Source organism: Oncorhynchus clarkii, chromosome 12 (genome assembly GCF_045791955.1).
Source record: "Oncorhynchus clarkii lewisi isolate Uvic-CL-2024 chromosome 12, UVic_Ocla_1.0, whole genome shotgun sequence".
NCBI classification, from domain to species: domain Eukaryota; kingdom Metazoa; phylum Chordata; class Actinopteri; order Salmoniformes; family Salmonidae; genus Oncorhynchus; species Oncorhynchus clarkii.
This window is the reverse complement of record NC_092158.1, coordinates 68129491-68140571: the sequence shown is the minus strand read 5'-3', so window position 1 is coordinate 68140571 and position 11081 is coordinate 68129491. Positions and strand designations below refer to the sequence as shown.

The 11081-nt window shown below is 40.1% G+C and overlaps 1 protein-coding gene across 1 annotated transcript; it reads left to right on the top strand.

Moving 5' to 3' along the window:
• Positions 1 to 2761: 2761 nt before the first annotated feature.
• On the top strand, positions 2762 to 10036 carry LOC139422182 (homeobox protein Hox-B4a-like). The gene is made up of 2 exons (XM_071173340.1): positions 2762 to 7291; positions 8293 to 10036. Exons 1-2 carry the CDS (start codon positions 6868 to 6870, stop codon positions 8619 to 8621), a joined length of 753 nt encoding a protein of 250 aa, XP_071029441.1. The 5' UTR covers positions 2762 to 6867; the 3' UTR covers positions 8622 to 10036.
• The last annotated feature ends 1045 nt before the right edge of the window (positions 10037 to 11081 follow it).

Genomic DNA, 11081 nt, shown 5'->3' with positions numbered 1-11081 from the left:
GAATCAAACAATATGTCTGTTGTTGTGGTGGTCTAGTTTACCTTTTGGCAAAGGATTACGTACAGAACGAGAGTAAACTACCCATACATAAAATGCATGATGAAATTTTTATAATTTTGTCTAAAATAGCTCACGTCTCTTCATCGTATTGCAATTAAATGATAGGCTAGCATGTGTGGTTCTATGTTAATTTGTGGGTGTTTTAAAAAACATCACCATATAGGCCTAGATCCAGAATTATATAGTTTCCCCCTTTCTAGCATTGGATAATCAAAATAATGATAGGCCTTTCAATTAAGCACACTTCATTGACACTAGCCTATATATTTCCGCTTGTTTTGCATTCTTTTAGTGTCAAACATTTAGCTAATTGGCCTGTATGAGGACACTTGTCAGTTGAAAAAATATGGGAAATTACAAAGTAAAATTAATTATTTGCTTTATTGTTATTAATTCTACTCTTCTAATACTACAACAACTGCAACTATTATACTTGTATTAGTCGTAGTTGTAGCAAGCAGCAGCTGGCAGTAGTGATGTGCAGTAAATCATTATGGTGTTAGTGTTACTGCCATGGTGGAGGTCAAATTATACAAGTAATAGGCTATAGTATAGGCCTAATAATACAATTTGTGTTAAACTTGAATGTAGTGAAATATCTGAAATATCTGTATACGATCTGCGGTTATGAACCCCAGAGCCCTCCCTTCCCCTCTCTGTGCTTATCAGCGTAACGCCGTCAACAAACATTTTTATCTTGCTTACCATCTTAAAAATCCCTCACCTTATCTGATTTTCCGCTCAAAAATAATGCGCACGGAGACAGAACCAACATCTTGAAAAATGAGTCTTTAGGCTGGAATCCTTATTGAGCAGGTTCATTATATTTCTAGACGCTACAATTGCATATGATGGTTTTCCCCTCACAAATGTGTTGGATTGTTTTTGTTTATGTCTATTTTAAGATAATGTATTTTGCAACCCCTGTAACAATTTAAACAAAACACAACAAAGTCTGTAGGCTACTAAAGACGTATTGCAATGTAGATGATTTCAATAATCAAAAGAAGGAAAACACCCTCTCTGTTGAAAATGTAAATGTGTCACTTCCACAAAGAACTGCAGTAAACAGTGAAAATACAAGGAAAACATCCCGTTCCCCCACCCCATTTCACTGCGAAAGCATGGGTAAAGGATAGTGGTTGGCAGAAAAGGGATGTTTAGACAACGTTTTGTCCACATGGTGACAACTTTCCCTAGTAATAATATCAAAGTTGAATACCTGGAATACGGCTATCATACAATCTGGTTGACCTTTGGAACCCTAAAACACCACCCTTCAGCAAATTCATCAACAAAAAGGCCTCCATTTTTCTTTACGTAAACCTCTTTATCTACGTCGAGAATTTGAATGGGTGACTTTGGACATATTGTTGAGGTATGCTTAATGTTGGGGGGAGAAAAGAGAGAAGGGATAAACGAGATAATTGATAATGCAGTAAGTAAATAATTACGTTATTGACAAACATTTGGCCTAATGGTAGAGTTTAGGATTATATAATTCTGGTTGGTCGGTATTTTGGCAAACAAATAAGTGCATAAGTGGTGAATAATTGTGTTAGAGAACATATCCCTATTGGAGTTCATCCGGAGTTCACTGAATTAATTTCAATTCCATTGTAGCTTGTGCGGTTGCCTAGCAGGGTATTGCCGTGAATTTTAATATCTGCAGTTTGCACACGGCTAGAGAAAGACAATAATAAATGTAGCTATCGTATCTTTACATTTTTCACTACGTCAAAATAATTAACATCGAATGATAGCAAAGATTATTTCATTTCTGGTGAGCTTAAACACGATGCGTGCTTCCCTAAAATGTCCAATGTAGGCCTATTATATATTTAGATGAAAATAAGACAAAGAGTGAGCACATATGTTAGATCCACAATACTCAATAAATCTAGTGTAAGGAAAGGGTATCGAATATCCTCAACTGCAATTACTTAATACTTTCAAGTGCATTTATGGTGAAATATAGGCTATCAACTAACAATCAATTCATAAATGTATAAAATGTTAAACAAAGCATATACATTTTAAACAAGATAGATTTCTAAATGTTAGTCTACATTAACCATATTGTATATCACGGTTTGTTAACTGCACATTTGGTTCATTGTGCACAGGAGATTTTATTTATGCAACAAAGAAAATGAAAATCACTATGCTTGAGTTGTTTTTCGGGCTTGGAAAGCCTTTTTGAATGAGCCCCCTTCCTAGTCCATTTTTCTTCAAAGTAATGACCTGGGCACAATTCTATATGACCGAGCAAGCTATGCATACATTACTATAGAAGTTGCGTGTGGGAGAGACCCAAAGAAGGGGTGAAACGCAGGTCAGCACGTCTAACAAATATTAAAATGTCCTCGGACTCTTGACACGCCTTGCTGTTTAACAAAGACTGCCAAACTGCGAGATTAATACGAAAACTTGAGTCCACAACAAAAATGCCTTAAAGCACCCGGTGGTTTGTCGCGTTCACAACAGTAGAGGGGTAATGTGCATTTTATTTTTTTAGATGTATTAGGTGGCATGCGGTGGTGTTGAGCAGGGGGAAAGACTAGCCCTCTTTAGTCGCCCACCGCAAGGTTAAAGCGACTATGTCGCATTCGTTCGACTGATGAAGTTGGTCTCCTGCTGTTTAATCGAATTATTTTCTTCCTCTTATAGTATGTCTACGCGTCGGAGATTGGCTTGCGCCCTTTGGATAGTGTAATGTCCGCCTGCCCATTGTCGCCCTATGCAACCGGAGTGAAGCTTAGGCGAACACCGCGGAAATGAGAGGGAGTTTCACGCAGAAAGGTATCACGGAGAGGTCACGGGCTAAACCTGTAGTGTTAGAGAAAGGAAAAGGGGGCTTCAGGGCTCACGGTACGGCGAAAGAGAAAGAACGACTTGGAGAATCGACAATAACCGGAGCAAGACCGCGTCCTGTGTGCAGCAAGAGAGATAGGGAAAGGAGGGAATCTAAGACGAGATGAAATGTGCCAAAGAGAGAAGTAAGTAAGAAATTGGCGCTTCATTTACATATCGCGGTGTTCTCCATAGAGCAGGTGCTTGCCTGGGCGGACCACGTGCTTTGCACTGCGGTGAGTGGCACTGTTCCCCCTCCTTTCATATTCCGAGTAGTTATGACTTTAATTCAACCCATTGAGGCGCAGGACCCTGAGCACCGTGTGGTGTTTTGGGGGTGAATATTTACCTTGGCTATAGTTTGTGGGTGCTCTCCTTGAATGCCTGTCGGTGTACACATTAACCCCCGAAGGGGCAGATGGCTCAGGGGTCCCAATGCCGTTCAGAGGGGATGGTTAAGGGGGTGAAGGCGAGGTCGTGGACTCCAGGGGGTGAAATGGCTAGAGTGGGCACAAGGGCTGGACATTCTCCCTTATGCTATGAAAACATATTGGTCCTATTTTTGTGCATTAGAATTTAGTCGCGTGACATAAGTATGATTAAGACTAGCTGGATTAATTTGTTCATATTGTCCACATTATATATGATTCATTCAGCCGCGATATAAAGAATTCCAGCTGTTTTGAAGAGTAAGAAATAATAGACTGAGACAATGCAAGAAAAGGACGATTTGAGTGTTCAGGACATTGTTAAGGCCTATTTGTGAATTAAGCAGCCCAACGAACATGTAAACGCTAGGGGTGCTAAAGATTTCGTAATCTAGATTTGGTTTGTTTTTTTCCCTCATTACAAAGTATGAAACGAACAAAGAGAATTTTGGTATAGAGAGGTTCACTTCGATTCCATCTACATTTTTTCGTTTTTCTGAATTTACGTTGGCTTTTGCGCAGTAATAGTTCCATAAGTTGAAATTGGTCCCAAATTCCATAACAAAGAGCCCTTGCGATTTCTAAACAAAGACCCATCCAAAGAATAACCTATACTCATTGATATATGAACACTTTGCGATATATATATAGACTAAAATGGACACATGGGATTATGAAATATCAATATGCCTACTTTTTTCTTGTTTTATCGCTCTAATTTATTAGTAGCCTATTAAATAATGGCACAATATAAGATATTTCAAATTATTTTAATTCTCCATCATATGAGTAGCCTACCACTGGTATCGTGTTAGATTATTAAATCATATCTCCTCATTAAATAAATAGCCTCAATAAATATATAAATATTCTCCTTAATAAATATTTGAATATGTAAAAAATATATTTTCTAAGTCAATATTGCAATTTATTTCAAAAAATGTGTATGTGAATCTAATTTGAAATGCCTCTTACAGAGGATGGTTTGAGAAACATGCTTGAGGTTGACTGGAGGTGAAGGTCTTTGTTTTAATGTGTATAAACATTATTTTATTTTTGGAAAGTAAAAGCTGTGCTCAGAGACTATTTCACATGTAGCCTGGGCCTATCATTCTCAGGGGTAGCCTATACACACATTTTATCCGAAATATTTCAACATCGTTTGATAAGCATTTTAATATAACTCTGTAAGTCATTTACAGATATAAAATGCCAACGCAACCTATTTCTATTAGGTATTGTTTACAACACATTTAACACACATTTAGCTCTCACAATGAAGTCGACATCAAATGGTATTCTCTAAATGCTGTCGTACACAGGTCTTACCTTGATAGTATTGATGATATTTTAGCCTTTTGTATATGGTCAATATGCTTGCTTCTTCGTAAGGTTTGAGTCTTGAGTAACCAGAATGAGTATATGTGTTTTTTTCCAGGACGTTTAAAATCGAAATGAGAGACTCTGAGCTTGTTGTGAGGGGGAAACTTGTTAAAAAGGTCGTAAATTCTGCTGTGCTGCTTTAAGGATGTGAGAGGAGTTGGCCACTTCTTCCTTCGTGCATATTTTATTGTTTTATATACCCTACATCCGGATATTGCCGTTTGAGTGGTGTTTGCCGGTGACTTGTAAACAAAAATGACCTGTCATAAAAAAACAAATGTTGTATTATAGCCTGGGCTCGAGCATCGGTTGACCTTTCTGAAGTTTGACTCACTTGAGCTTTCTTACTATGTGTATCGTTGCTTGTCAATATTGTGTACAGTAGTCGATAAGGAGCTGGCTATCTTATCATCCCGCACACCCTCAAGTTTATTCACTTGGCTTTTGTTCGCTCTGCATTGTCAAATAGATTACTGGCGGTTATAAACGAGCTACCCCTTCTCTTTTAATTGTAGAAGTGTGAGCTTCAGTCTCCCCTGAATATTAATATTTTTTAAACGCAATTACTTTCACTGATTTGCTCTTACTATTATTTTGTGGTTACTCAAAATCACAATGCCATTCACCTATTGTGCAATATATTTTGGTGAGTCATGATGTCTTTTTCAAAACATAAATGCATAGAAGAAACAAATGTGAATTTGTAAAGTTGGTCCCTGCACATCACGAGCTAGCTATGTTTGCGAGCAAAGCACCTTTCATTATGTAGTGCTGTAGCACATTGCTGACACACTTGAAGGAAGCCTGCTTTGGGCGTAGCACGTTGACATGACGCAGTCAAGGTGAGCAGCCCCTTTCAATACCTGTCCGGAGAATACCTGTCATCTATATATACCCTGTAGATCCGGATTTGTGTGAAAAGACTCACGGTCACAAATTCGTATCTAAGGGAGTATGTAGTTGATGTATACACTACAAGCCATCGATGGATACAGACGACTGCCAGTTGATGTTTATTTGAATTGTGTTGTACCATTAGGATATATTATCCCAATGTAGGCTAATGGGGTGAGATACTTTGTTATTGTTTTTCATTGTTGATCATTTCAGTGGAAAAGGTGAACCGAAAGTTATAATGGGTTTTATTTGCCATGTTAATCTGTCAAGTGCTGTGATTTGCTTGTCTTCCACTGAAAAGCGTATTCACGGTGCCACCATTTCGATTGAGAAACAGTCAATTTGGACAACAAAGGAGTTTTATCGCATGATCACTCACCATGCATGGAGCCTTATTCCATCGATAACATTGCATGGGTTAGGAGAATGGAGCCCTGATAAGGACCAAAACTATTATTCGGTTGGCAATGCAAGGGCGCGTGGTCTCAATTACTATGCAAGGTAGGTGTGTAAATTGGTGTGCAGGATAAACGTGGTGTTTAGGGGGGACTGGCGGTGAACTCGCTTTAATGCAAAGGTCTAGCTGTGATTTAGGAGGCTTTGTAACCTGAATTAGTTGATGAATTTTTTATCGATCTTAAACAAGCCTAGATTCATCTCTGACAGCCTTCTGCTGCACGCAGCGCACGCCAGGGCGTTCTCTCACCATTATTGGGGAGTGCATTTAAAAGCTTGGCAAGAACGAGCACACGGCATCACTTTTCCCAGCCCTTGTTTTCAAAAGCTCCAGCCAAAATAATAAAAAAATAGTGAGTGAATATGGCTTAACTATCAAGCTTGGGACGCAACTCGTTTCTTGTTTATGTACTGTATCACGAATTGGACAGGTGAGGGGGTTGGTTAGTTGATCTGCTCTGTAGACGTTTGGAAACTCCGGTGGTATGTATTTCTGGCGTGTCTGCTTCAGGTTGTTATTGTTTTGATTCGTGCTTTTCGCGAGCGTGCTAGTGTGCAAAAAAGTATGCAACATTCGGATGCCACAAACTATGCCCAGATGATATGCGGGTATGGCTAATCCTATTTCCTTATCCGGGAATCGTCAGGATCCACGCCATTGGCTCCTGCTGTCACATGGATTCTTAACTTTGTTCACTTGACAGAAAGTAGGAGGGTTCTACGAAACAGGAAAACGAGTAAAGCGATAGATATAAATTTTAGTATATTTGTGTGCAATTCAAAGAAATTAATGGCCATGAGTTCCTATTTGATCAACTCAAACTATGTGGACCCCAAGTTTCCACCCTGCGAGGAATATTCACAGAATGACTACCTACCCAGTCACTCTCCGGACTACTACAGCGCACAGAGGCGAGAGCCTGCTTTTCAGAATGAGTCGATCTACAACCAGCGGTCAGGCTGCACCGACCCGCCTTACACAACGTGCCAGGGTCCGGGGCAGCCCACGGTGGTGATATCTCCACGGGGTCACGTCCTCCCCCCAGCCGGACTCTCAACCCCTGTCCCGGAGCCTAGCCACCATTGCGACTCCGTAACTCCAAGCCCTCCACCCGCCTGTGGCCAGAATCCCCTCAACCAAAGCCCTTCCACTGCCAGCTCTCGCAAGGATCCCGTGGTTTACCCCTGGATGAAAAAAGTCCACGTAAACATCGGTAAGTGCTGCTAACTTCTCCCTAGTCTGCGTCTTTGTGAGCCTGAATCAGTTTACCTAAGGTGGGAAGCTTAGTGTTCGGTGCTAAATCTCTCTCCCCTCGTGAAGTAGCCCTTGGTCTAGATTTACGATCGGCTGTTTGCAGGGCAATATAATTACATCCACCATAAATTTTTATTGCACTTCTTCGCCAAGTACCTTTGAAGTCTATGCAACCTAGCCCTTCTAATTTCCTCCTAAAATTGGTTTTATGACGACTCGACTATCCCATAAGTTAAGTTTTATGCTTTGGTAATTTGATTTTAAGTGGTTGGATGTACAAACGTGTACTTTCCTCTGTTGCCTCTCTATTGTTCATGGAAAACTTTTATGGAAGCTAAAATATTCATATTTATGGAGACTTCAGTAAAACACTGATGGTAAAGGCAAATAGTTGAACTCTATTATGGACCCACACAACTATTCTGCAATAATTAGAGTGTGTGCTTTGAGAACTAGGGCATGCATTCAGACAACGACAAATGAGACTATTGTAAAGTCACTGTTTAAAGACTTTGCCCTGTGCATAATGCCAGCGCCATACTCCAGAAATTCAAAATTAAGGAGTTAGGGCCTTACTTTTAGATAGGTTATTAGGTTTGTATTTTATTAGGCTTTGTGTGGGTACAATCCACTGTGTTTTGTCTTGTTTTGAATTAGTTGAATCATTATCCAGCACCCATTCAGACTATAATAATACCCTCATGCGCCCCTCATTCACAGTAAACGTAAAGAAAATACAATGAGCATCCATGGACGTAGGCTTACTTGTAGAATTTTGCATAACATAATCCAGCAAGGTTATGTCTATATAGGCCTACCCTGTTGACACGTTCTGAGGCCGATTTAATATAATATAAAAAAACATTTGAGCTGTGATTTAATAATATTTGTTTCGGCCTACAAATGCGATACATGTGTGTTTTGGGGATGGACTGTAATATATAGCTCTCTGTCCCACAGTGAATCCAAATTACACAGGGGTGGGTGAGCCCAAGCGCTCGCGGACAGCCTACACGCGACAGCAAGTCCTGGAGCTGGAGAAGGAGTTCCACTACAATCGCTATCTGACCCGGAGACGCAGAGTGGAGATCGCCCACACCCTGGTTCTGTCCGAGCGCCAGATCAAAATCTGGTTCCAGAACCGGCGGATGAAATGGAAGAAAGACCACAAGCTGCCCAACACAAAGATCCGCTCCAACAATAACTCCAACAACACAAACTCGCAAAGCAGCGGGCTCGCGTTGGGGAGTTCTCAGAACCGAACCAGCGGGCCTCCACCGAGCCTATAGCCTCCACCCTCCCCTAACCATCCACCACCCACCCACCATGCACTTTGAAACCTCCGTTTCTGGAGTGGGATACATGGATTCCACCATGTTTTTACCTCCCCTCTTTAATTCAATTACAGGGATAGAACATGTGGGGGGAAAGAGAAGGGGGAGTAAAAAACGAAGAAGAGTAAATGTGTATCTCAAAAAATGTAGAAGGGGAGACGATTCAAACACAAACACTTCCAATGATGTGTTCACAACCCGATCCAGTTCCCTTTTTTATCCCGTGCCCCTCTCCTACTCTCTCTATCTCTCTCTCTCTCTCTCTCTCTCTTTCTCTCTCCCCCTCCATTAGAACAGAAGGCGGCAGATACTTTTCAGATTTGGTGAAGATGGATCCGTATTTCATCTTTAATCATGCCAAACTCGGCCCCATTTGTCATGTTTACTCTGCAGTACAAAGGATGAACCGTGGGCCTGCCCATTACCTCGACGTCCAACGTTGTGTTTAATAAATGAGCCCTCTTGTTTCGTCAAGAGCCGTTTTCTTACTCCTTTTTCTCTCCTCAATACTAAAAAATACACCGAATATGTTCTCCGAACATGAAGTTTTTTGTAAGAGAAAATATAGCTGAATCTCAGTTATATTCTATGTTTATATATTAAGACTGACAACGATTGTGAGGTCCGTTGCTAGTTCATTTTTACAGGGACTCGTTTTTCCTTCTTTGTTTCTAGCAAAGACAGGGTGCATTTGAACAAAAGATGGTAAATCACGGTATTAACAAAGGACAGTCGTCGCAGTGGAATGATGGACCTGGACTTATAGAATACTTACATATATGAACCAAAATCTGGTACAAGCCTACCTAAGCATTATAAACACAGCACTACAATGTACTACCTAGCTATTATAATTACCTCAGTTGTACTTATGTTCATTATTTTCTTGCCTTGTGTTATGAAGTGACAGGTTGAGCTCATTTGAATTTTGTGGCAAGTATCTGCAATACGAACATATTCATTTCTTGTAAGTGAAATGTAATTTAAGCAATTTTGTTGGCCAGGGTTGTAAAGAGAAAAAGGTGCGTATATTGCATGACTGAATACACATTTATTTGATATTTTATATTTTTCTGTCTGGTATCTTTTCTTGGCACAAACATGCGCACACACTCCCTCTTTCTTTCGCCCTCTCTCTCACTCTCTCTCTCTCTCTCGCTTTCTTCTCACCATGTGCCATTTTGGGTATTTTATTTGTATGTGTTCCTTTTATTTACATTCCAAAGATCAGTCCTGTCGCTGATAATGTCGAAATTTTAGTTTTTTCTTCCTCCATATTTGAATGTTGCTCTTTTTCTGCTCTTTCTCCTCCTCAGTGTCTACCTATTATTTGTAAATAGCTATAGAAATGTAATAAATGGCTGAAAAAGCATCCATCTATCCTCTTTGTGTCCTCCTTTCCCTCTGCCGCTGTTTCCCCAATGCTATGGGTCCAAAAGATAGTGAGATAAGTCGCTCTCTTCAGACCAGCTCCTTTAATAGCAAGGGATGTGTAAAAAAAAAAAAAAAATCAATTTAATTTCGTCCTCCCATGGTGGGTTTTCGTTTGCCTTTCTTTGTAGCCTGTCTTTAAAAAAAATCACTGAACATCTCCGTGGTGATTTATATCTTATGGTCATGAGTGATCCTGGTACATTATGCCTTGTAATCTCGTTTTAAATCACAAACCCCTTCGTTTCACTCTCTTCTCTCGTTAATTTAACGGTGCTCACTGGTGCTGAAAACAGCCTGAAAATATGGATCCTCGTTCTGAAAAAAATGCTAAATAGGTTCTCGGCTCGTGGGCTTTTAATGCTTTAATGAGTCTAATTTTTGCACAACAGTTTCTCGGTGTTTGCTGGCTCGCTGTGTATTTTTTTAAATTACAAAGGAGCGGGTCGGTGCCATAGCTCAAACCCTGACAACCAAATAGATAATCAAGAAGACAAATGGCTTCTTTTGTAAGGCGCGGCTCTTGTATTAATTTTCATTTTCTTCTCTTAGAGCAGGTATCGAAAATATAGAGCAGAAGAAAATAACATTCAGTTTGGGTGTTGAACTTTTAAACAAAAGTGTGGCCTCAAATTGGTCTGCTCGCATTCTGTGGAACAGAGAAGATTTTCTATTACTTGCTGGTAGATGTAAGCCCTTGTGCCATATAGCCTCCTCCAATCCCTTGATGTGATTATATTTCTCACCATATATTTATGAAATGCCTTTTCAAAACCCCCAGCGTCCTACAGGCCTATGCTATGCCTCAAGACATTGAAGCAAGTCCAGACAAAGATACACACATGGTACCATTGAAATACATTCAATGTGATAGGCCTACTATCGAATTCGTTCGTAGTATATTTGAATGCGCTCTTTTTTTAAGTTCTAAAATGTGTTTTCGCGTGAAACTGATGGTAGGCATTACAGCTCACACACATAGAT

Bases quoted from the DNA above. Each gene is read 5' to 3' on its own strand.
- LOC139422182 (XM_071173340.1), top strand. From the start codon at position 6,868: ATGGCCATGAGTTCCTATTTGATCAACTCAAACTATGTGGACCCCAAG. The intron at 7,292-8,292 runs GTAAGTGCTGCT...TCTGTCCCACAG, and splicing joins AAAAGTCCACGTAAACATCG to TGAATCCAAATTACACAGGG.